The sequence below is a fragment of the Lampris incognitus genome, chromosome 1, assembly GCF_029633865.1.
Source record: "Lampris incognitus isolate fLamInc1 chromosome 1, fLamInc1.hap2, whole genome shotgun sequence".
Classification (NCBI taxonomy): domain Eukaryota; kingdom Metazoa; phylum Chordata; class Actinopteri; order Lampriformes; family Lampridae; genus Lampris; species Lampris incognitus.
This window is the reverse complement of record NC_079211.1, coordinates 135,093,514-135,117,392: the sequence shown is the minus strand read 5'-3', so window position 1 is coordinate 135,117,392 and position 23,879 is coordinate 135,093,514. Positions and strand designations below refer to the sequence as shown.

The 23,879-nt window shown below is 43.5% G+C and overlaps 2 protein-coding genes and 1 non-coding gene across 8 annotated transcripts in view; all 3 read left to right on the top strand.

Annotated features, from left to right (window-relative positions):
• LOC130125125 (prominin-2-like) overlaps positions 1-146 on the top strand; it is an 11,481-nt gene extending 11,335 nt beyond the window's left edge. For both annotated transcript variants that reach the window (XM_056294600.1, XM_056294592.1), the window contains one exon: positions 1-146. This exon is cut by the window's left edge and continues 564 nt beyond it. The gene's annotated coding sequence lies outside the window, so the exon portion shown is untranslated.
• Positions 147-7,188: 7,042 nt separating this feature from the next.
• Positions 7,189-7,259, top strand: trnag-ccc (transfer RNA glycine (anticodon CCC)). The gene has a single exon. It is a non-coding gene; the product is annotated as a tRNA-Gly (tRNA).
• Positions 7,260-7,667: 408 nt separating this feature from the next.
• On the top strand, positions 7,668-23,088 carry tia1 (TIA1 cytotoxic granule-associated RNA binding protein). 5 transcript variants are annotated; one of them, XM_056298339.1, is made up of 12 exons: positions 7,668-7,848; positions 8,600-8,696; positions 9,301-9,399; positions 9,983-10,037; positions 10,312-10,399; positions 11,228-11,303; positions 11,454-11,562; positions 11,657-11,752; positions 16,293-16,377; positions 16,771-16,909; positions 21,032-21,180; positions 22,769-23,088. In XM_056298339.1, exons 1-12 carry the CDS (start codon positions 7,817-7,819, stop codon positions 22,905-22,907), a joined length of 1,164 nt encoding a protein of 387 aa, XP_056154314.1. In that variant the 5' UTR covers positions 7,668-7,816; the 3' UTR covers positions 22,908-23,088. The 5 variants fall into 5 exon arrangements, with proteins under 5 accessions (XP_056154314.1, XP_056154155.1, XP_056154075.1 ...); XM_056298180.1 differs by having other exon boundaries at positions 10,312-10,540; XM_056298100.1 differs by having other exon boundaries at positions 10,312-10,540; positions 21,029-21,180.
• Positions 23,089-23,879: the final 791 nt, after the last annotated feature.

Here is a 23,879-nt window from a genome sequence, read left to right as displayed (position 1 = left end):
TAAACAATAGCCTCAATCTAAGAAGATGAAGTATCTCAGCCCATTGTTATTGGTGAAAATGCAACAAATCAATGTTCAGTAAAAAAGGATCATCACGAAGGTTAATCCCAGAGAAACAATACATAAATGAATAAATTTAAATACACTGCTCAAAAAAATAAAGGGAACACCTAAAAACACAATATAGACCTCGATGAATGAAATATTTCAGCTGAAAATCTTTATTTATTAGACAGAGGAATGTGTTTAGAGCAAAATAACCTAAGAATGATCAATGGAAATCAAAATCATTAGCCCATTAAGGTCTGGATTCAGAATCATACTCAAAATCAAAGTGGAAAATGAGAACATAGGCTGATCCAACTTCTGTGGAAATTCTTCAAGACAATTCAAAATGAGGCTCAGTAGTGTGTGTGGCCTCCACGTGCCTGTATGCACTCCCTACAACGTCTGGGCATGCTCCTGATGAGACGACGGATGGTCTCCTGAGGGATCTCCTCCCAGACCTGGATCAGGGCATCGGTCAACTCCTGGACAGTCTGTGGTGCGACATCGCGTTGGCGGATGGTACGAGACATGATGTCCCAGAGGTGCTCGATTTGATTCAGGTCTGGGAAATGTGCAGGCCAGTCCATAGCATCAATGCCCTCGACATACAGGAACTGCTGACACACTCTGGCCACATGAGGACGAGCATTGTCATGCATGAGCAGGAACCCAGGGCCCACTGCACCAGCATATGGTCTGACAATGGGTCTGAGGATCTCATCCCGGTACCTAATGGCAGTCATGGTACCTCTGGCTAGCACGTAGAGGTCTGTGCGGCCCTCCAAGGATATGCCTCCCCAGACCATCACTGACCCACCGCCAAACCGGTCATGCTGGAGGATGTTGCAGGCAGCAGAACGTTCTCCACAGCGTCTCCAGACTCTCTCACGTCTGTCACATGTGTTCAGTGTGAACCTGCTCTCATCTGTGAAGAGCACAGGGCGCCAATGGCGAATCTGCCAACCAAGATGTTCTCTGGCAAAGGTCAATCGGGCTGCACGGTGTTGGGCTGTGAGCACAGGCCCCAATTGTGGACGTCGGGCCCTCATACCATCCTCATGCATTCTGTTTCTCACTGTTTGAGCAGAAACCTGCACATTAGTGGCCTGTTGAAGGTCGTTTTGTAGGGCTCCGGCAGTGCTCCTCCTGTTCCTCCTTGCACAAAGGACCAGATAGCGGTCCTGCTGCGGGGTTGTTGTCCTCCTGCGGCCCCCTCCACGTCTCCTGGTGTACTGGCCTGTCTCCTGGTATCTCCTCCATGCTCTGGACACTGTGCTGGGAGACACATCAAATCTTCTTGCCACAGCACGCATTGATGTGCCATCTTGGATGAGCTGCACTACCTGAGCAACTTCTGTAGGTTGCAGATACCGCCTCATGCCATCTCTAGTGGTGAGGGCACTAGCAAAATGAAAAACTAACCAAAGATCGGCCAGAAAAGATGAGGACAGGCAAATGGTCTGTGGCCACCACCTGCAAATCCATTCCTGTTATAGGGGTTGTCTTGCAAATTGTCTAATTTCCACCTGGTGGAAATTAGACAATTTACCAACAGGTGAAATTGATTCACAAATCAGTGTTGCTTCCTAACTGGACAGGTTGATATCTCAAAAGTGTGATTGACTTGGAGCTACATTGCATTGCTTATGTGTTCCCTTTATTTTTTGAGCAGTGTATATATATACTTAGCACAAAAAGTAAGGAAATTTGTGTTTGGTAGATTATTTCTTTGTTGCAACAATGCTCTTGGCAATAAATCTTATACCATTGGAAAGCCTGTTTATTTCCCTTATAAATGGTGCCACATTTGTAAGGAACATGCATTTGTGGGATGAGCAGCAGAGCTGAGTATGTGGGTTGCGACCATGAAAAATTTGCCAAATCTTCTCTGCCAATGCCAAACAGCTTATTTTGCTGTTGCTATTGATTCTTGTTTTGAGCTTCTGGTACCCCAGGTGTTGACAATCAGGTGCCTGATATAAGATTTATTGCCAAGAAGCACTGTTAAAACAAAGAAATAATCTACCAAACACAAATTTCCTTACTTTTTGTGCTAAGTTTGTATAGATATATAAAAACACACACGTATATGTATATAGCACTTTTCTAGATACTCAAAGATGTTTTACATCAAAGGCAAACATAGACAAGCAAAACTGTAATAAAGATAAGTGGTAATAAACTTAGGCAATATAAACATAGGGAGGGGAGGGAATTGAGGTTAACTGGGAAAGGCCAGTATGAAGAGGTGAGACAGAGTTGTGGCAGCTTTGATGTGGTTTGGAAGATTGTTTCACAGAAGGGGGCAATTGAATAGTCCCTGTCACCCCAGGTCTGCTTGGTCCCAGTGACATGCAGGAGGGTGGCATTAGTGGACCTGAGGCAATGGGATGGGATGGAATGTGCTGGTGGAGGGGATTGGACAGGTAGGGTATGAGCCAAGTTGTTGCAGCCTTGTAAGTGATGAGTAGGATTTCTAAGTTTATCCTGTGTTTAACTGGGAGCCAGTGGAGGTCTTGGAGGACAGGGGTGATGTGAGTTCCTGGGCGGGTCCTGGTGAGCAGACGGGCGGCCAAGTTTTATACATACTGAAGTTTGTTAGGGACTGTTAGTGATACCATAAAGGATGCTGTTGCAGCAATCAAGCCTGGATGTTATGAATGCATGGTTGGGTGCAGAGCTGGTCCTGACCTCCCTGGGGCCCCAAGCAAAATTCTGCTAAGGGGCCCTCCTACCTGACCCATGAGCCATATAAACCATTTGCCATTGCCACACAGTCACACCTGACACTATGCTGGTATCACTGTGTGTGGGAGATACCTGCCTAGGTAGTGAATTATGCCCATGATTCTTCTGAGCTCATGTACATTGTTTGGTGGTTGTAGCTGAGTGATGGCTTGGACTTTGGTGTCATCTGGGTTGATTCCATGCTCGTCAATGGCTCAAGTAGTTAAGCCGCCACTGATGTAACAAGCACTTGTCGTGGTATAGCTTTAACCCTGCTTTCCTCAATGTTTCCAGGGTGTTCTGAAGCCTCACCTCATGCTGTTCGGTGGTCTCGGAGTAGATCAAGATATCATCCATGTATGTGGCCACGCCCTCTAGATCCTTTGAAAGCTCTGTCATCTCCCGCTGGAAGATTTCCGGGGCACTCGTGATCCCAAATGGAAGTCTATTGAAAAAATATCTTCCAAATAGTGTAATAAATGTGGTCAATTTAGCGCTCTCTGTGTCTAATGGTATCTGCCAGAAACCACTAGCTTCATCCAGCAGAGAAAACAGTTTTGCATGAGCAAGCTTAGGTAAAATGTCATCTATCGTAGGCAGCATATATTTCTCTCTTCACTCCTTTGTTTAGATTCTTCAAATCTATGCATATTCTAGGCTGTTCCTTATTTTTCTTTGGTACGGGTACCATTGATGAACACCACTCTGTAGGCTCTTTAATTTCAGTGATTACACCACTGGCTACCATGCAATCTAGTTCTTTTACCTTATAGAGCATGGGCACTGACACACAACTAGCCGTCGACACACTGTATGGGACTGTGCCTTCCTTCAATGCTATTTTTATAGGTTTTATCTTCAATACTCCTATTTCTGCTGGACAGGACATTTTGTTTTGCTGAGTTTTTTATTTCTTCAGTGCGCCTAACTAGGCCCATTGCTACAGTTTCATTTCTCCCCAGGAGGTGACTGCCGTCCCCACGAATTACATTTACTTTGAACCTGAATTGTCTCTGGTTTCTCTGGGTGTTGGCTATAAAATAACCTAGACAGCTCAGTCTACCCCCCGGACTATCAAATTTTGTCCCAACTTTCTTCAGTACTGGCTTATTTCCCATCAAGCTTAAAGTCTTTTCTGATATAACACTTTTATCTGCCCTTGTATCAGTTTTAAAGTTCACAAGGATACCATGTATTGGCAGTTTTACTGTCCATGCATCATTGGAATCATTCACTTGAGTGATTTCTCCGAGAAATGGAGCCTGGCTCTGCTGGTCACTGTCTGTCCGCGCACCGACCTCATTGACGATGCGTGGACGGCACACTGCAGCAAAGTGTCCCATCTTTTTACAGGTGTGGCATTCAGCATTCCTCGCAGGTTCGTCTGACTCCTTTTTTGCGTGTGGTTTTCCGCATCCGTAACATTTCTTTCCGTGTCCTTTCCAGGGTTGTGCTGGTTTCACGTTGCTCCCGTTGCGCTGAACTTAGCTGCACACGCTTGGCAACATCGTTGAGTCGTGTGCTACTGTTAGCATGTGCTCCTTGCTCGCTGACATGTCCCTTAACTTGTTCGGACTGCCGCACTAACTCTACCGCTTTGTCAACAGTTAAATCAGATGTTAGCTGTAGCTTCTCATACAGTTCTTTATCTAATGTGCCAATTACTAACCGGCCGCCTATGTTTTCGTTCTTGGCCTCAGCAAAGGAGCACGTACCCGACAGCTCGTGCAGGCTTCTGATATACTCCTCCGCGCTCTCACCGGGCTTTTGAACTCGCTGGTGAAAACGTGCTTTCGTGGATGACGTTAACTTTCGGTCAGTGGCGTGTCGTCCACTAGGGGTGCTAGGGCGCCGCCCTACCTACAGTATTATAATAAATAAATTAGTACGTCTAACATTCAGCTTTCCTGAAGATTTTGAGGACTTCAAGGAGTGAGAGGAGAGTGACTTATTCTCCTCGCTGTCTTGACCTTGAGCCTCTAAATTTTCCATTATGTCGATGAGTGCTTGACTTGAAAAGGCTTTGTCAGTTACTGACCTCTGGCTGAGTCCGACAGCTAGTTGATGTCCCTCGCAGAGTGCTAGCTTTTCACTGTACTGCTACACCCAATGTGACTCTTGTCCTATAGTAGGTTTTTACAGCCAACTAAACTCTCCCTTGCATCATATCCTCCAAGGAACAGACCAGTGTTGTATATGGATGGGATTTAATAACAAGGAAGTGTGAAAAGATATTGCCACTCAAAGGGGTAGAAACTAGGTGATCGCTAATGATGGAGCATGAATATTGCTGCGTTGTCACAACATTTTCTTGTTGTCGCAAGAAAAAGGAAGTAGCTGAAACTGTGGTACTTAACTATGCCACTAGAGGGCAAAAGACTCAAAATAATGGAACTATGCCCCTAGTGGCAGGGAGGCTCTAAAAAATAAAGGAAACCATTCCATTACGACATGAAGACAGTAAGGCTCATATGGATAATGCCATGAAACTAGCCATGTTCGGGAGAACTAACATTGCTAGCCAATTTAGCGACAGCTACATGATCGGCGTTGCTAAACCCAATGAAGAGGTGGCCAGGAATAGAGCTATACTTTCAAGGATTAGTGACTGTTTGTGGAGCGTATGAACTTGGATTACGTGACCACGATGAGAGCAGTGACACTGCCAACTCTGGGATTTTTATCGGACTATTGACTTTTGCTGCTGAATTGGACAGTGTGTTGAAACAACATTTGGAAACGGCAACCGTGTTTAAAGGTACATCAAATATTATTCAGAATGAACTGCCGGATTGTATGTTGGGGCTCATGCGTGAGTACATAGTAGATGAGATTAAAAACGCAGACTTCCTAGCCATTCAGGCCGACGAAACCACAGACCTATCAACGCAGCCTCAGTTAGTGCTTGTACTGCGTTATATTGACAAATCACATCAGGTTCAGGAGCGTTTTTACAGTTTTACTCCCGTACAGGCTGCCAATGCCGAGACTGTTGTCAATCAATTAGAACACATCCTGCCAGAGAAGGGAGAGCAGCAGAGATAAAGTGATAGCGCAGGTTTACGACGGTGCGAGCGTGATGCGGGGACTTCCAAATGCTTATCGATCAATATTGTAGCGACCCCCGAATTCGCTACAGTATGTAGAAGGCTACTGTAGGCCTATGTTACGATAGCTTAGTTTACCTTTTTTTCATTAATTATTTGCATTACCCCCCCCCCTCCGGGAAGCGCATCCGATGGAGGGAACCGCCACATCCGGGGCGCGAACTCGTTTTTTTTGCACCCCGGGCTACGACGTTAACCAGTCGACTAAATGGTCCGATCTGTTAGTCAAGGACCAACGAACGAGATGCATATGCAATTGGAAGGGCTTCCTTTAAACATGCCGCACCTAGACCGTACTGTGAAGCATCACATGTAAGTGTGATGGGCTTGTAGATGTTGTAGTACTTTAGCATAGGTGGGTTTGAGAGACTGTTTTAGTGCATTAAATGCATCTTCGTGCTGTTTGTACCCTCACCACTCTGTGTCTTTTTGAGTTAGCTGTCGCAGGGGAGCTGAGACCTCACTAAAGTTTGGGATGAACCTCCCCAAGTAGTTGGACATTCCAAGGAATCGCTGCAGAGCTGTGACATCTTCTGGAGCAGAAGTTTCACTTATAGCTTTTGTCTTGGATTGATCTGGCTTTAGCCCTTGGCTTGTGAACATGTGACCCACATAACTGACTTCCTTCAGTCTGAATCTGCACTTCTTTGGGTTTAGCCTCAAGTTGACCTCACGTGCTCGATCGAGGACTTTCTTGAGGTTTTCGTCATGTTCTTTCTCGCTGCTTCCTCCGACAATGATGTCATCAACTATGACTGCACAAGGATATCCAGCGAAGATTTGTTCCATTGTGTGCTGAAATACTTCACTGGCGCTACTTATTCCAAAGGGTACTGTGTTTTGAAAGTAATTTGCCTAACACTGACCAGAGCAAATTTAAAACATAAACTTGCAGGTTCATCTGGTTCCCAGGCTATGGCAGTGAGGGTCGGAGGCCTTGGAAGAAGGCTGTTTTAGTAGTTTGATTACCATGGTGCAGGAATGAAATGGGATAGAAGATGACTCCGAAATTATGAACATGGGTAGAGGGGGTAACAATGCAGCCATATACGTATGTGTTTACATTTACATTTATATACACAACAGGCACAAAAAATAAAAAGGTTATTAAGCTTAATCAGTGCAAAAATCGTACTCGGGTGCAAGTAAAGTTAGACTATAAAACTACAACAAGCTATTATATAAAAGGGTATCTTTTTGATGTATACGTTTTAAATTAGATATACAAACTATTCTATAAAAAGGGCTATGGAAAAATGTATTTTCCTGATATAAATTTTATATACAACTGCTGTATTGCTATGTAGCGCCGCTGGTGTAGTGGTATCATGCAAGATTCCCATTCTTGCGACCCGGGTTCGATTCCCGGGCGGCGCACTGACTTTTTTTTTTGACGATGTTGTTAGTACGATTTAATCGTTGACTCATTACAGCGACATCTGAGTTTTTATTTGTGGCTCAACTTTGTCAAAATACATCAACTGTGCTAAAAACGGATTAAATCTTTATCAAGCAGTAGTTCAATTCTAAGTCACGTGCATTCTCCAGATGTGTCCAGTTGTCACGCGCTTTATTGTATTTGTGTGACTAGGGTGAATGGCATTTTATTAAAAATGTATTTAATAAAAAAAGAAAACATTATAAATTTATCCCATTATTAGATCGTGCTTGTGGCGGCAGATCTTCGCAGGGAGAGCGCTTCGTTTTTGGATTCATTTCAGCGCGCAGGTTACGCTGCTGACGCTGCTGCTCCGCCATCTTCAACTTCCCATTGTTTGCATCAGACTGAAGCTGTCTGCGGTGTGAGTATATTCTGGGCACCGATTGATGATTATATTGTAGATATCTCGTAAAATTCGTAGCCGCCCGAGTGTAACTAAGACTATTTGTATGTCAACGGATTAACAATATTCTCAGGACACGACCACTGAACCATGATGATGGACGACGATCAACCCAAAACCTTGTAAGTATCCACGGTCTCGTCTAAGTGCTGGAACGGAATGGGAGAGTTCCTTAGATATACGGCTCGCTCTTGAGCTAGCATTGTTTCGACATTGCTGTTCCAAAATAACTACTGGCTGTTATTGTTTTAACACGACATTGATAATAATTCCTAGGCTTGGATTTTACAAAGATAAATGAGTTTTTTTAGATGGGGACGAGGAGACTCGACGACACAACGCGTGTTCCATTATGTCTGTTTTACTGCACAGCACATAGACGGAGACGTAGCCTGCCTGAAAATGAAGCATACGTGCTAACGCTAGCTAGCGTTAGCTAAAATAAAACCGTCCGTTTTGTTACGTATAGGTTGTCTCATACAATTTCTTAGTTTCTGTAACCTTCGTAAATTAGTTATGGAAGGGTATTTCGGATTTAGGACCTTTCGGTTAATGTAAAATTAGGTAGTTTGCGCCGAGGCCCGTGTTAATGCATGTCTTCCACCGGCGGGTTACAGGGCTTAACGCTAGATGTCAAGACAAGCCACGTCAACGCTGAGGGGCAGATAGCAAAGACTGACCCCGAAAAAAGAGTTCATCGGTTTCGATTTGTAAAGTTTTTTTTCCCCTACATGCCTAAGTATTGTTGCTGCGTGTTAATTTGATCTGGATTTACTTGTGCTTGTCAAAGTCGGACACTGTAGCTAGCCGGGTTAACTAGCCTTTGTTTGCACGCTACTTCCTGTTCACTAAGCCTCCTTCCCTTGTTTGCAGGTATGTGGGGAACCTGTCCAGGGATGTCACCGAGCCCCTCATCCTGCAGGTGTTCACACAGATCGGGCCCTGCAAGAGCTGTAAAATGATAGTTGATGTGAGAATTTTTTCCTCCTGGTATTGGATCTATAGTGTGTTAAGTTTACAGTGTTGTCTGTTACTCTGGTAAAATATCCGCTGTTAGAAATGTTCTTCTATCTTCATGGGTAAACGGGCATATTCAATTATTTAGGAAACCTTTAGAAAAGACGCTAAAGCGTGTGTGGATGTGAAATAACCACCAATGATCAAGACGTTAAAATGGGTTTGAATGTAAAATAACGACCCGTGGTCAGTTTTATTTTATCAGCAAATAATCTAAATTTTCAAAGATAACATACAGCTTATTAAAAACACCAGTGATTTTTTTTATTGATGTGAAGCAGTATTTAGCTTCTTAGTTTTACCATTACTTGCCAACGTTTAGAGGTTAAATAATGTTCTGTATGGCTGTCTTAGTGTCAAATGTGAGGAATACAAAAGGGTCATTGACTTTTTTCACACAACTATCAAAGAAAATCAAAGCCTACAAATTTACCAGTTACTATGAAGTCCCGTCACAGTTTCACACCAGGCTCAAAACTTGATTAGCCTTTATCATCTGCTGAAATTGAATTTTTACTTTTGCTGCAGTCTTACCTGCCTTGTTTTGCTGTTGACAGACGGCTGGAAATGATCCGTACTGCTTTGTGGAGTTCTATGAGCACAGGCATGCTGCTGCCTCACTGGCAGCCATGAACGGACGTAAAATAATGGGTAAGGTAAGCTATCGTATCTACAGGGTGAGTGGGGATGGGTGGGTTTTTGGGGGCGGAAGTTTGAGACGTGCCTTTTGAATAGACCACATAGCATTGATGTCTGAGTCATTGGACATAACATTTTTGCCGCTTAAAACTTAAAATTACAATGGCTCAGGCCTATTTAGTCATCTCTTGAAACCTAAGTAGTTGAAAAAACAGTGAAACTGTATTGAATTGTTGAATTATCTCAATATATTGTACAAAAGCCTAAATCGCTTGCAGTCAAACATGTACACTGAGTGGCTTATACCAGAAATTGTAGCCCATCATGAACACTATATTTTATACTCAATAGTCAACAAAAGACAACTTGAGATTCAACAAATACATTTGATTCTTAAGTACACAGTTATTTTTATTTCTAGTTTTCCTTGTTAGTTTTAAAGCTTCAAAACATTAGATGTTCTGCATGCTCCGAAAGGAGCAACACTTCTTTTGAAAGTCACTGTGACAAGCGGCAGTAGGGCAGGCAGTAGTGGTATTGTACTCTGAATGATATAAACATACCCCACCTGGCCTGTTTTCTTTCTACCCCACTCCCCAGGAGGTGAAAGTGAACTGGGCCACGACCCCGACCAGCCAGAAAAAAGACACAAGCAGTAAGTTCAACAGTGCACCGCATCCATCCAAGGATAGTGTTGTACATGTTGGGGACTTAAAAATGTAGAGCATCACCCAAAATATGGAGATGGAGAAATATTGTTGTTTTATCATATTAAACAGGCGTATGAAGTGTTTCAAACACATTTTGCAGTGCTGAAGGGTTGGAGATTATTTATGGTCAAGAAACGTTTGGGAACCACTGGCCTAGATGACAGTCATATTATCAAATTGTTTGAAGTGGTAATCATGTTTAAACTGTGTTCTTTACAGATCATTTCCATGTCTTTGTTGGAGACCTCAGCCCAGAAATAACCACAGAAGACGTTAAAACTGCCTTTGGCCCATTTGGCAAGATATCGTATGTATCACGCCAACATCTAATTACAAGTATTATTAAATCAAGAAAAGGACAGTTGGAAATGAAACTGGGCTCTGATGGCAGGCAGGAAGGAGCCAATACAAGAAACTTACTGAAGGGACTTGGCAGTAGCTATAAAAAGTATTCACCTCCTTTTATTTAATTGGGCTAAAGTATCCCATTGGCAGAAACATTTTGAATTAAATATTCTTACTCAAATTTTCGATTATATGTTTTGAATACAATTCATTAAAAATATTTAAATTTTACCTTTCTTGTGAGTCATATTTCTGTCCCCCGCAGTTGATCTGAATGGAGTTTTAGGGTGCATTCTCCTGCCACTTAATGACATTATGTAATGACATTATAATGACACTAGTAATTCTCTACAATTTCAAGAAAAATGTTTTTAAAAAATATCCCAACAGATATCTAAAGATAAAGTATAGATATATTCCTAAATATTTTCCTCCACTGAGGTAATTTAAGATTAGGTAAATTTCTCCGCCCACTGAGGTAATTTAAGATTAGGTAAATTTCTCCATTATTGATGTTTTGAACTTGGATATAGTTGTTTTATTTACATTCCACGTTGACAGAAAAGATAACTTTGGTAATCTCAAATCAGATTTCTGAAATAATTGTTGCTCATAATTGTTGCTCACAAACAGTTGAATGAATAACTTTTATAACAAAGTTTTCCAATTGTCCACTTTATTTGTAAATATTTGCACCATTTTGGATTACCAATTTTTTTATTGATTATGGTTAAATTTGAATCCTCATGTTGCAAATTTTAATTTTGCTGCCAACCACATATATCCATAGGGATGCCCGTGTTGTGAAAGATATGGCTACAGGGAAATCTAAAGGCTATGGCTTTGTGTCTTTCTTCAACAAGTGGGTGAGTGGTTATGAAGTGTTTTTACTGTCATCTACCATTTATTGCCATTGCCATTGGCAGGGTTGTACAAATTTGCTAGAATCATTATATAGCCTGCATTGGACCTTGGATCAGTTCACTGGTATTGTAACCCAATCCTTTATGTTTCAGGATGCAGAGAATGCCATTCAGCAAATGGGTGGTCAGTGGCTGGGAGGTAGACAGATTCGAACTAACTGGGCCACTAGAAAGCCCCCTGCCCCAAAGACCAACTATGAAAGTGTGTCATGTCATCTGTTGATTTTAATATTCAGATTTTAGGCCACTGTTGTTGTTCATGTATTAACAGCTATGTCTAAACTTTTTCCTGCCAGGTAACTCCAAGCACCTATCCTTTGAAGAAGTAGTGAACCAGTCCAGCCCCAGTAACTGCACTGTGTACTGTGGCGGAGTCAGCACAGGACTGACGGGTCTGAATAACAATACTACCTATTTAGAATAATAGTCAATGATGATTAACTATGAAGTGTATTTCAAAGGAAAATTTATAAACTGTATCACTATTTCTAATAAACTGTATCACAAAAAACCAGGGCAACTTAAAACATGATGATACAAAAAAAAGCCACACAATTCATTAACATCTTAGCAAATCTTGATAAAAGTATACATTAAGAAGTGTTTTGCAGCTTAATCCCTATATGCTAGGGTTAAACTACATAACTCTTCCCCCAGATTTATAGCCAGGAATCACAATTGGGCCTAGTCTGTGCTGAGCTATGCTAGTCTGCAGGTTTTGGGGCAGTCTGGGCGGACAGTTGGCACAGAAAATCGACAAGTGAGCGAGGGGCTCAAACGCTATAATCTCTTGCCTCCTGATCTAATTACTAAGCGATTCAAAGCCACTTCAGTTATACCAAACATGTTTCATTTTTGTGACTGGGATCAGGACATGGTCGAGTAGTGTATGTTGGTCAACAGCATAAACCTGAACAGATCCCATCAATAGCAACTGGAAATTAAGGGTGAGAAAAAAATTATTCCGCGTCCCAAGGACCAATCTGCGATGCCGAAAGTCGGCACGCCCCGGTCCCTGCCTTTGCCTGCCGCCCGGCCTGCATCGCACCCTACCCCAATGCTCATCTCCACGTGTGGTGGCTCCATGTTGTTTTTTTCCAACTGGGCCCAATGGGCCAAGGCCAGGCCACCAGACGCTCGCCGGCGAGCTCCCCTCCCAGGTCTGGCTCCAGGAGGGGGCACCGGTTTCCCTTTTCCGGGTGAGGTGCTGTAACTGCTGGTGTAAATTCATTGGGTTTTTTGGGAATCGCTCTTAGTCTGGCCCCTCCCCTGGAACCAATTTGCCTTGGGAGACCCTACCAGGGGCTATTGCCCCCGACAACACAGCTCCCAGGATCACTGGGACACACAAAGCCCTCCACCACGTTAAGGTGATGATTCTCGGAGGAGAATCATCCTCCAAGAATCGTCAGAATTCGAGAATGGTGCGGGAGGTGGAGTAGTACCAACTAGATATAGTTGGACTCACCTCCACACACAGCATGGGCTCTGGTACCAAACACCTGGAGAGGGGCTGGACTTATTACTTATCCAGAGTTGGCCAAGGTGACAGGCGCCGGGTGGGTGTGGGGATACTCACAAGTCCCCGGTTGAGCGCCGCCGTGTTGGGAGTTCTCCCGGGGAATGAGAGGGTTGCCTCTATACGACTGCAAGTCGATGGGGGAAAGGCTCTGACTGTTGTGTGTGCTTATGCACCAAATAGCAGTTCAGAGTATCCGGCCTTCTTGGAGTCTCTGGGTGGTGTCCTGGATAGGGCTCCACCTCAGGACTCTATAGTTCTGCTGGGGGACTTCAACGCTCACGTGGGCAACAGTGGAGAAACCTGGAGGGGCATGATTGGGATGAACAGCCTCCCCAATCTGAACGCAAGCGATGCCTTGTTATTGGACTTCTGTGTGAGTCATGGATTGGCAATAACAAACACCATGTTCAAACATAAAGTAGTTCATAAGTGTACTTGGTACCAGAACGCCTTAGGCCGAAGATTGATGATAGACTTTGTGGTCGTATCATCAGATCTGCGGCCGTATGTTTTGGACACTCTGGTGAAGAGAGGAGCAGAGCTGTCACCTGATCACCACCTGGTGGTGAGTTGGATTAGATGGTGGGGAAGGCTGCTGGACAGACCTGGCAAACCCAAACATGTAGTGAGGGTGAACTGGGAACGTCTGGCGGAGGCCCCTGTCTGTGAGGTCTTCAACTCCCACCTCCGGAAGAAGTTCTCGTGTATCCCGAGGGAGGCTGGGGACATGGAGTCTGAGTGGGCCATTTTCAAAGCCTCTATTGTAGATGCGGCAGGCAGGAGCTGTGGTCAAAAGGTCGTCGGTGCCTGTCGAGGTGGCAACCCAAGAACCCGTTGGTGGACACCGGTGGTGAGGGAAGCCGTCAGGCTGAAGAAGGAGGCCTTTTGGACTTGGTTGGCCCAGGGGTCTCCTGAAGCAGCAGACAGGTACCGGGAGGCCAGAACAGCTGCTGCTTCGGCGGTTGCAAAAGCAAAAACTCGGGTGTGGGAGGAATTCGGCGAGGCTATGGAGGAGGACTTTCGGTTGGCCTCAAGGAAGTTCTGGCAAACCATCCGGCGACTCAGGAAGGGGAAGCAGGGCTTGACTCAGGCTGTGTTCAGCCGGGGAGGGGAACTGTTGACCTGGACTGGGGATGTTGTCGAGCAGTGGAAAGAACACTTTGAGGAGCTCCTGAACCCGACTAACACGCCCTCAGTGGAGGAGGTAGAGTCTGAAGACTCAGGGGAAGCCCCACCCATATCCCTGGCAGAGGTCTCTGAGGTAGTTAAAAAGCTCCTCGGTGGCAAGGCGCTGGGTGTGGATGAGATTTGCCCGGAGATGCTGAAGGCTCTGGACATTGTTGGGCTGTCTTGGTTGACATGCCTCTTCAGTGTCACGTGGAGGTCAAGGACAGTACCTGTGGAGTGGCAGACTGGGGTGGTGGTTCCCATATTCAAAAAGGGGGACCGGAGGGTGTGCTCCGATTATCGGGGCATCACATTGCTCAGCCTCCCTGGAAAAGTCTACTCTAGGGTGCTCGAAAGGAGGCTCCGACCGATTGTCGAACCTCAGATCCAGGAGGAACAATGCGGATTCCGTCCTGGCTGTGGAACAACAGACCAACTCTTTACCCTTGTGGAAGTGCTGAGGGGGGCATGGGAGTTTGACCAGCCAGTCTGCATGTGTTTCATGGACTTGGAGAAGCCTTACGACTGTGTACCCCGGGGCACTCTGTGGGGGGTACTGCGGGAGTATGGGGTACCGGGGCAGTTGCTACAAGCCATCCGGTCCTTGTATAACGAAAGTAAGAACTGTGTCCACATTCTTGGCACAAAGTCAAACACGTTTTCGGTGGGTGTCGGACTCTGCCAAGGTTGTCCCTTGTCTCCAATTCTGTTTGTGATATTCATGGACAGGATCTCAAGGTGCAGCCAAGGTGAGGAGTGTGTCCATTTTGGGAACCTCAGAATTGCATTTCAGCTCTTCGCAGATGATGTGGTTTTGTTGGCTTCATCAGAACGCGACCTCCGGCACGCACTGGGGCGGTTTGTAGTTGAGTGTGAAATGGCTGGGATGAGTGTCAGCACCTCCAAGTCTGAGGCCATGGTTCTCTACCGGAAAATGGTGGATTGCTCCCTCCGGGTTGGAGATGAATTGTTGCCTCAAGTGAAGGAGTTCAAGTATCTCAGGGTCTTGTTCACGAGTGATGGTAGGATGGAGTGGGAGATTGACAGGCGGATTGGTGCAGCATCAGCAGTAATGCGGACGTTGTACCAGACCGTTGTGGTGAAGAGGGAGCTGAGCCGGGAGGCAAAGCTCTCAATTTACCAGTCAATCTTTGTTCCAGTCCTCACCTATGGTGATGAGCTTTGGGTAGTGACCGAAAGGGTGAGATCGCGGATACAAGCGGCTGAAATTAGTTTCCTCCGTAGGGTGTCTGGGTTCAGCCTTAGAGATAGGGTGAGGCGCACGAGCTGCTGCTCATTCGCATCGAAAGGAGCCAGTTGAGATGGTTCAGGCACCTAATTAGGATGCCTCCTGGGCGCCTTCCTTTGGAGGTTTACTGGGCACGGCAAACTGGGAGGAGACCCTGGGGTAGACCCAGAACGCGCTGGAGGGACTACATGTCCAGTCTGGTCTGGGAACGCTTTGGGATCCCCCAGGACGAGCTGGAGGGCCTTCCCGGGGAGAGGGACGTCTGGAGTGCCCTACTTAGCTTGCCGCCACCGTGACCTGACCCCGGAAATGCGGCTGAAGATGAGAGAGATGAGAGAGAGGGAAAAAAAAATATGCAGGAAATGGGGCAGTAAGCGATTATAAAGGGGAGCAATCTGCGAGTCTATTCAAGTACACAAATGGAAGAAAAGTTCATTGAATTATGGTTGGAACATAAGTGCCTGGAACATGAGTGCCTGTACAGTATGAACTGCAAAATCGTAACCGCACAAAGAAAGAAACGTATCATGTTTGTTTTGCTACCAGTGTCTCGTAACACGAGAGCTTGGGATTTTTGTGTGAGTTTAATGTGTGTAGTTGCAAGTTCGGTAATGTATAATCCCTTGTCCTGTGTAGTCATTAATTGTATGAGCCCCAATTTTTCCTTCAAAAAATAAATTAACAAAAATCAGTGGATTTAGTACAAGATGCCCAGTCTTTTCATAATCCTTAATAATTTAATAATCCATAATCCTTAATAATCCTAATAATTTTAATGTTGTGTAGTGTTTCCCGAGCTTCAGGTGGGTCATTTCTAATTCTGGTTGTCTAACTTAAGCAGAATTGCCCTCTAACCTGTCATGGGTAATCGGTGACAGAATAATGTCCAAGTATGTCTCTGCTGAGTGCTTCTGCTGGGAGTTGTTTTGATGGCATAACTTCTCATAATGATACGAGATGTTTCCTAACTATTTGTCCTCTGTCTGGCTTCCAGAACAACTGATGAGACAGACCTTCTCCCCCTTTGGACAAATCATGGAAATCCGAGTGTTCCCAGACAAAGGTTACTCTTTTGTGAGGTATGTCAGGGTCTGACTAATAATGTCCTGCCAAACTCAATTTTTTGCAATGTGCCAAGGTCAAAGATAATGCTTTTAATTGTTGTAACTTTTCTGTTAGTATTTTGTCATTATGGTTGGGTTCTTTTTTTTTTTGGTAATAGAAGGGGGTAGTGATGAATATGGTGCTGGCTAAGTGATGACAAAGACAAATTCATATTCATGAAATAATAGTAAAGTATATTTTAGAGGGATTAATAGCCCGTATAATTATATTCCATCATCTCTGCAGCTTTTAACAGAGCAGTTATGTAGCAGAGTTAAAGGTTGTTGTCATAATTGTTTTAATGAATACAATGGAAACAAGCTTTCTTTTTCTCCATCTCTTCCCTATTCGTTCATCTTTGTTTTTAGGTTTAACTCTCATGAGGCTGCAGCCCATGCCATTGTGTCGGCAAATGGTACCTCACTAGAGGGTCACATAGTGAAGTGCTATTGGGGTAAGGAGACTCCAGATATGATGAATCCCATGCAGCAGATGCCCATGCCCCAGGTAAGGGGAGAACAGTCATTGGCTTGTTCTAACACTGCTCTGCCTTTTTAACCCTCCTATTGTGTTTGGGTCAAATTTGACCCAAACACGTGTTCAAGTTTAGGTGTGTGAAACATAGCTTTAATTTTTTCTGATCAAAACAAGGCTTCATTACATCCCCAATAATGGCCTACTGAATACAATAAAACACCTTTTTTTTAATCTTTTTTTTTTTTTTTTTTGAAATGCCTATAAAAGAAAAAGTTACATCTGTGGTGTTATGGATCAAATTTGACCCAGTTGGAATTATGGGTTGTTAATGCAGAGAAATACATAGTAAATGTTGCCAAACCGTCATGAATAACAAAAATTAACAACAAAACAAACATAATGGTAATAAAATCCTATAGTAGTATAATATTGTGTAATATTAAAATTATGTTTCATGCCAAGAAAGCGCATTGACTTGAATTCAACTGTAGAGTGGCACGCTGCAAATATAACCCCACGCACACCCACCCCACTCTCTTTCACTCACACCCCACACACATACATGCACATCTGTCCCCCAGCTGTATAGCAGTACTATAGGCAGGGGCTTTCTCGCACTTCATTTCTCACTCCTCACAGCATGCATTTTATACTGTTATTACGGAAACCACTTCTTTCTCGCAGAGGAAGTTTTGAATATTTCGTCTGTGGGGGAATGGTTACAGAAATCGCTATAAGTAAGACCTGTTTGAGGCCTTACCCACATCTGATTCTGAAGCAATATCTGCAGTTGTCAACATGAAGAAAAGATTTACTACTCAAGAAGCTCTTGGTTATGTATTTGAGCTTGACGAGGAGGAGGGATTGCAGGGAGAATGTGAAATAGAGGAGTGTCTGAAATAGAGGTCAATGTTGAATGTGATCCAGACTGAAGAGAGCTCTGATGAGGAAAAGGACCCTTATGATTCAGAAGCTCAAAGAAAGATAATGACATCAAAAAAAAAAAAAAAGGCAAAATATCATGGTCTTCAATCCCCCATGAAAGGCAGGGTAGAGAACAATCTCAGAATGACCCCAAGTAATTTTGTGGGCGGCATGGTGGCTCAGTAGTTAGCGCTGTCACCTCACAGCAAGAAGGTCCTGGGTTTGAACCCTGGGGTTGTCAAACCTCGGGGGTTATCCCAGATCGTCCTGTGTGTGGAGTTTGCATGTTCTCCTCGTGTCTGCAGTGGGTTTTCTTCGGGTGTTCCGGTTTCCCCCACCATCAAAAAGACATGCATGTTAGGGTTAATACTCCTCCTGTCTGTGCTCCTGAGTGAGGTATGGCAAGACAAACTGGAGTTGGTCCCCATGTACTGCACTGTGGTTGTCCACTGCTCCTAGCTACACAGCTAGGATGGGTTAAATGCAGAGAAAGAATTTCCCCATGGGGATTAATAAAGTAGTTAAAAAAAAAGTCCCACAAGGTATTCAGTCTCACATATCAAAGACATACAATCTGCCTTTGAGCTTTTTATACCACAGCCTATAGAAAAGATAATTATTGACATGACCAACATGGAGGGGAGACAAGTGTTTGGGAATAGTTGGAGGGTGATTTACACATGAAATTTCCATGCTTACATGGATGGGGCTGCTGCTACTTGCCCAGGTATACAAATCCAACAATGAGGCCACTTCGATTTTATGTGATGCTGAAATAGGCCAGGCTACTTTCCATGCTACTATGTCACTTCAAACCTTTCATATTATTTCGAGAGTTATGGGATTTGACAATCGTGAGATAAGATTGGCTCGTCATGAGAAAAGTACAATGTTTCACCAATAAGAGATGTTTGGGACAAATGCGTGGAATGCTTGCGACAGACCTACAATCGAGGGCCTAAGGTCATGGTAGATGAAAGGCTGGTCCCATTCAGAGGTCACTGTCCATTTAGACCATACATTTCCAGTAAGTTTGGAAAATATGGCATCAAACTCTGGGCAGCTTGTGATGCAAGGAACCGCTGTGCATGGAATTTGCAAATATATACAGGTAAACCTGGAGCTGTGCCAGAGAAGAATCGGGGCATGCCTGTGGTGCTGGAAATGACAGGGGTCTTTAGGGGCACAACATCATGTGCGACATTTTTTTCACTTCTCATGCCCTTGGCGAAGAGCTGCTGCGAAAGAAACTGACCATAGTGGGGACAGTCAGGAAAAATAAACCTGAACTATCCTGCACTCTCAGGACAAAAGGCCCTCTCCTTGAACTTTGCCTTTACTGAAGACACCAAAGTTGTCATACTGTCCCAAGAAGAACAAAAATGTGATGCTGTTGAGCACACTCCACAGGAGCGGCTGTGAGCAGCAGGGAAGCTGGAAAGCCAGAAGTAATCCTGGATTACAATAAAAACAAAGGAGTTCACAACTTGGACCAGGTCACTGGCACCTACACTTGTGGATGACAGCAAGGTGGCCATTGGTCATCTTTTACAACGTCTTTGATGTTTCGGCTTACAATGCATTTGTAGTGTGGCCTGAAATTAATCCTGGGTGGAACTCTGCAAAGCCATCCAAAAAGAGGCTCTTTGTGGAGGAGCTAGGAAGAGCTCTAGTGAGCCCTCATATTGAACAACGGCAATGTCTAGCCCTGCCAACGTCGTGATGCAGCTTCAAGCCAAAGATGCAACTGTATGAGAGGAAAAGATGCCAGTGCTGCCCTAACAACAAGGACACCAGCACCATTTACTACAAATGTCAAAAATACATTTGCAAGGCACACACCCAACATTCACATACTGCCCATCATGCATATAAACATGAACACATATATACATACACACATACACCTTGCCAGAGATGAAACTTGTTCATTAGTCTGGTGTGATTGTTGGCAATTAAATTTGACTTTTTTCAGAGGAAAGTATATACGGTCAATTTTGATCCATAAAACAGATGGAACAATTTCTCATTTTAACGTATAAAAATCAAACCCCTTTTGTTTATCATTAGCCTCTCCTGGTCTTACAATAGATTTGCCTGTTCTGTTCACCATAAGCAATAAAATGGATAAATTGTGCCTATTTTAAACTAAAAACGATTTGTACATTTTGAGTTGAATGTGGTCCAAGGTTAATAAAATATCAAAGTATTTATCTATCTATCTATCTATCTATCTATCTATCTATCTATCTATCTATCTATCTATCTATCTATCTATCTATCTATATATATTTATAGCTATTATTATGGACGAATTATAGTTTCTTAGCAGATAAAACATTTTACTGGATGATGGTTAGTTGACCCACGAACGAACACTAAGGGTGTAAACCCTTTTTGAACACAATATCTTCCATTTTGTGGTCATATTCATCTACAGTGTCTTACAGTAGAATCAGTGTGCACAACAATAGGCAGCCTCAGTAGATGTCAAACCCCTTAAAGCTTTGTTAGATTTGACAACAGCTGTGAAACATTTGACAGTTGCTCTCTTGGCTATATGATTACTGTTGTGTGCTCTTAAGTTGCCTGAAGGTTGAACCAAAATTTATATGCTAATTGCTGGCTCTTATAAGTCACTTTTGGATAAAATTGTCTGCTAACAGAGAAAATGACAGTAATATGTTATGACAGAAACTGTAAGACAGTCTACGATGTAGTGAAATAAATCTGGAGGTGCGAAGTGTTGAGTGACTGTTTTTCTGTTTGACATCCGTAATTTCTGTCAAGCAGCCATACATAGATTAATCCATACCCGGACCGTGTTGAAATGAAATAGATCTACTAACAATGATGGCTTAGGTGTCACATTCCACTCAATGAGCAACAACGGGAGTGGAACCCCCAAACTTAGAGCGTTATATTTGTTATTCGTTTCTGAGTATTCAACACAGTAGGCTGTGCTGCATGCTTGCTAATTGATTTTACATTAATTATTCCCTTAGGAACCTTTCTGAGTTGAAAGGTAGTTTTCAGCTGTAAAGGAGGCTCATGTCTTGGTAAAGTCAGGAAGCTTTTTAATGGTCAGCATGAGAACCTTGGATGACAACTATACATTTTTACTGGGAATTTTTTTTTTGGAAAGAAACTGGCTTGTTTTGGGGATGGGTTTGGCCCCCACTGCTGTTATGTTGGTTAAATATTTCGGTTGGTTCTCATCTCCAGCAGAACAAGATGGGCTTCACTGCAGCCCAGCCCTATGGCCAATGGGGCCAGTGGTACGGCAATGGCCCGCAGATCGGCCAGTACGTCCACAATGGCTGGCAGGTCCCCACCTATGGTGTCTATGGCCAAGCCTGGAACCAGCAGGGCTTCAAGTAAGTAACATGCTGTGCACAGGGCTCCCTTTCCTCCATCTCCACCTTTTGCTCCAGCGCCACCCAGGGCTCCTCCAAGACCAGGGAAAGGGAGTGCCAGCTCTGGCCACAGGAGGGAGCCATTTATCCCCTCCTCAGTATCCATCCCCACTTCTGCCCCTTGCCCTCCTCGCCAGCCCCCTCACCATGTCCAGTTTTTTGAAGATTGAAACAAAACCACCACAACAAAACAGAACAGTTATACACGAACTTCCATTTTTCATTAATTGACTGTGCATCAGGATTTCATTTGAATCCCCCTACTGGTAAAACCCACGCCATTTTTTTGAAGTTTATGTTTTGTTTTTGTTACTTGAAAGTCACTCAGTTGTTTATTAAGACATTCCAGAATGGTAATATTGATCACATAATGCTATTAAACCAGTTTATTTCATCTAAATCATTTGTTCTTTTTTTTTCCCGCACAATTTTTCGAAATGGTTGACATGTCAAAAAAATGCATCATTTTTGTTAATGGTGAATATCTCATTCAGGAAGATAATTTTCATTTCGCTTGCTTTGAGATGGGGATAATTTAATGAAGAACCATCCCCCCCCTCCCCCCATGAGTGTGAGGAGCTCTGAATGGGACTGTATTTTTCATGGGCTGTTAAGTCATCGTCTGTGTCCACAACTATGCTCCAGCATTTTCAGCAATTTTTGTTTTTGTTTTGTTTTTGTTTTTTTTTTTGTTTTTTTTTAAACACCAATAATTGCTGAATGCCTCTGTTTATCATTGGGTCATTTGAAAAACCATGTGGTGTTGGCTTTCAGATTTTTTTTTTCTTCATATGTGCAAGAACTTTTTTGCATCTTGAAACACACGAAACACCCAAAGACTATATTATTCCTATTGAAATGACCATAGGACATGGTTATCTATGAAGGTTTAAGGTATATGTAAGTTAGGGCAGAGTGTGTGATTGTCCAATGAAAATGTGTAATGCCTGAGAAAAGAGGTTACAACTCTCGTTGGACATAAAATCTGCAGATGAGCCCAATCCTGTATAAAATGTCAGTCTTTCTTTGGATTTTGTTTTACAAACAGTGGTAAAAAGCAGATTGTGATTAGGTTAAACCATATATATTTAGTTTCTTGTACAAACAGAGTCAAAATTTGTTATTTGATATTGTGTAGCTCATTTTAATATAGCCTGATAAATGCTGCTGTTGTATAATTGGTCAGCAGTTGGGAGGATGGTGTAAAGAATTTAACAGCTCACTCTGCTTAGCCCGTATTCTCTTTGTCTGCTTGCCCTCTCATGTTCAATAAAATCATGTTTCCCTTTGGCCCCTACACCTTCTTTTCTAGCTTGTTTTGCTAGCTTCATTTTCGCCCAGCCTTCCTTATCCTCACGATCTGATAACTCTCGTTTGCCCTCCTATTCTCATTCGTCTGTCCGGATCTTATTAGCCCTAATTAATATACTGCCCCCCCCCACCTGGCTCACTATCGCCTTGTCTTTTCTAACCTGCTGGCATTTTGTCTCTCTTTCTGTCTCTTTGTCTCTGTCTCTCCCTCTCCCGTCTCTTTCCCTCATTTTTGCAGTCACTTACCGGCCAGTGCTGGGTGGACTGGCGTGAGCGCCATCAGTAACGGTGGGGTTATGGAGCCTACGCAGGGATTGAATGGGAGTATGCTAGCCAACCAGCCTGGTATGGGAGCCGCAGGATACCCAACACACTGATTTTAGGGGGCAGGGTGGGAATTTTTGTCAACCATTAGCCTCCTATTGGCTGTAAGGCGACCCACGGGGCTGTGTAACCGCCTCCATTTGCGGCAGGACTAAGACTTTTACTGGGACATGGATCCCAAAGGGGAGGTTGACATCTAATAGAAGATGTAAAGGGGATTTACATGGGGAGGGGAGGGTGGGGGTTGAGGTTAAGGGAGCCAGGAAGGAGCGATTTGACCCACACAGGTATTTACGCCCCTTTGTGGTAGGAGAGACTGGCCATGAACCTGGGCTCTTACCAGTTTTAAGTTAACTGTAAATGAATATAAAACTGTAAAGGAGAAACTTGGTTTGCTTTTTTTTTTTTCATTTTGGGTTTTACATTTGACCCAAGTCGCTTCCATTTTCACATCTTTCCTCTTGGACAGTTGAAGAGGGGTTGTCGGTTATTTTTATTTTTTTTTTAGACAAAATATTGTTTCAGTCTGAGTCATGTTCTAAGTTATGAGCTTTAGTTATTATTTGAGAAATGGAAATTGGTTTAATTTTTTTCTCATTTTCTCTTGGATTAAAACAAATTGCAGGGATTGTTGCCACTGCTGTTTTTCTGTAAGGGCAGATAAATATTGCACAGTTTTTCCTCGTTCTTAAACAAATTTGATTGCCAAGAGTGTTTTTTTTCTTTCTTTTTGCATTCCATTTCTCCTTCACATCCTTTTGGACAGCCTCAAAATCTTTTCTCCACATGTAAATAATCATACATTCATTTGAAACATGTAAGTAAAATGCTACGGTTAACTGTGAGTGCTTGCTTTTTTTTCTTTCTTTTTTTTTTTTTTTTTTTGTTGTTTTAACTCCACAGTTAACTACCGACATTGTACGTAGCAGAGTGGCACTATCAAATGTGACGCTGGCAAGGTGCAACATGTAACTTCCATTTAGGGACAAGACAGCATTGCCATGCGGTCGAAACTTAAATGTTAA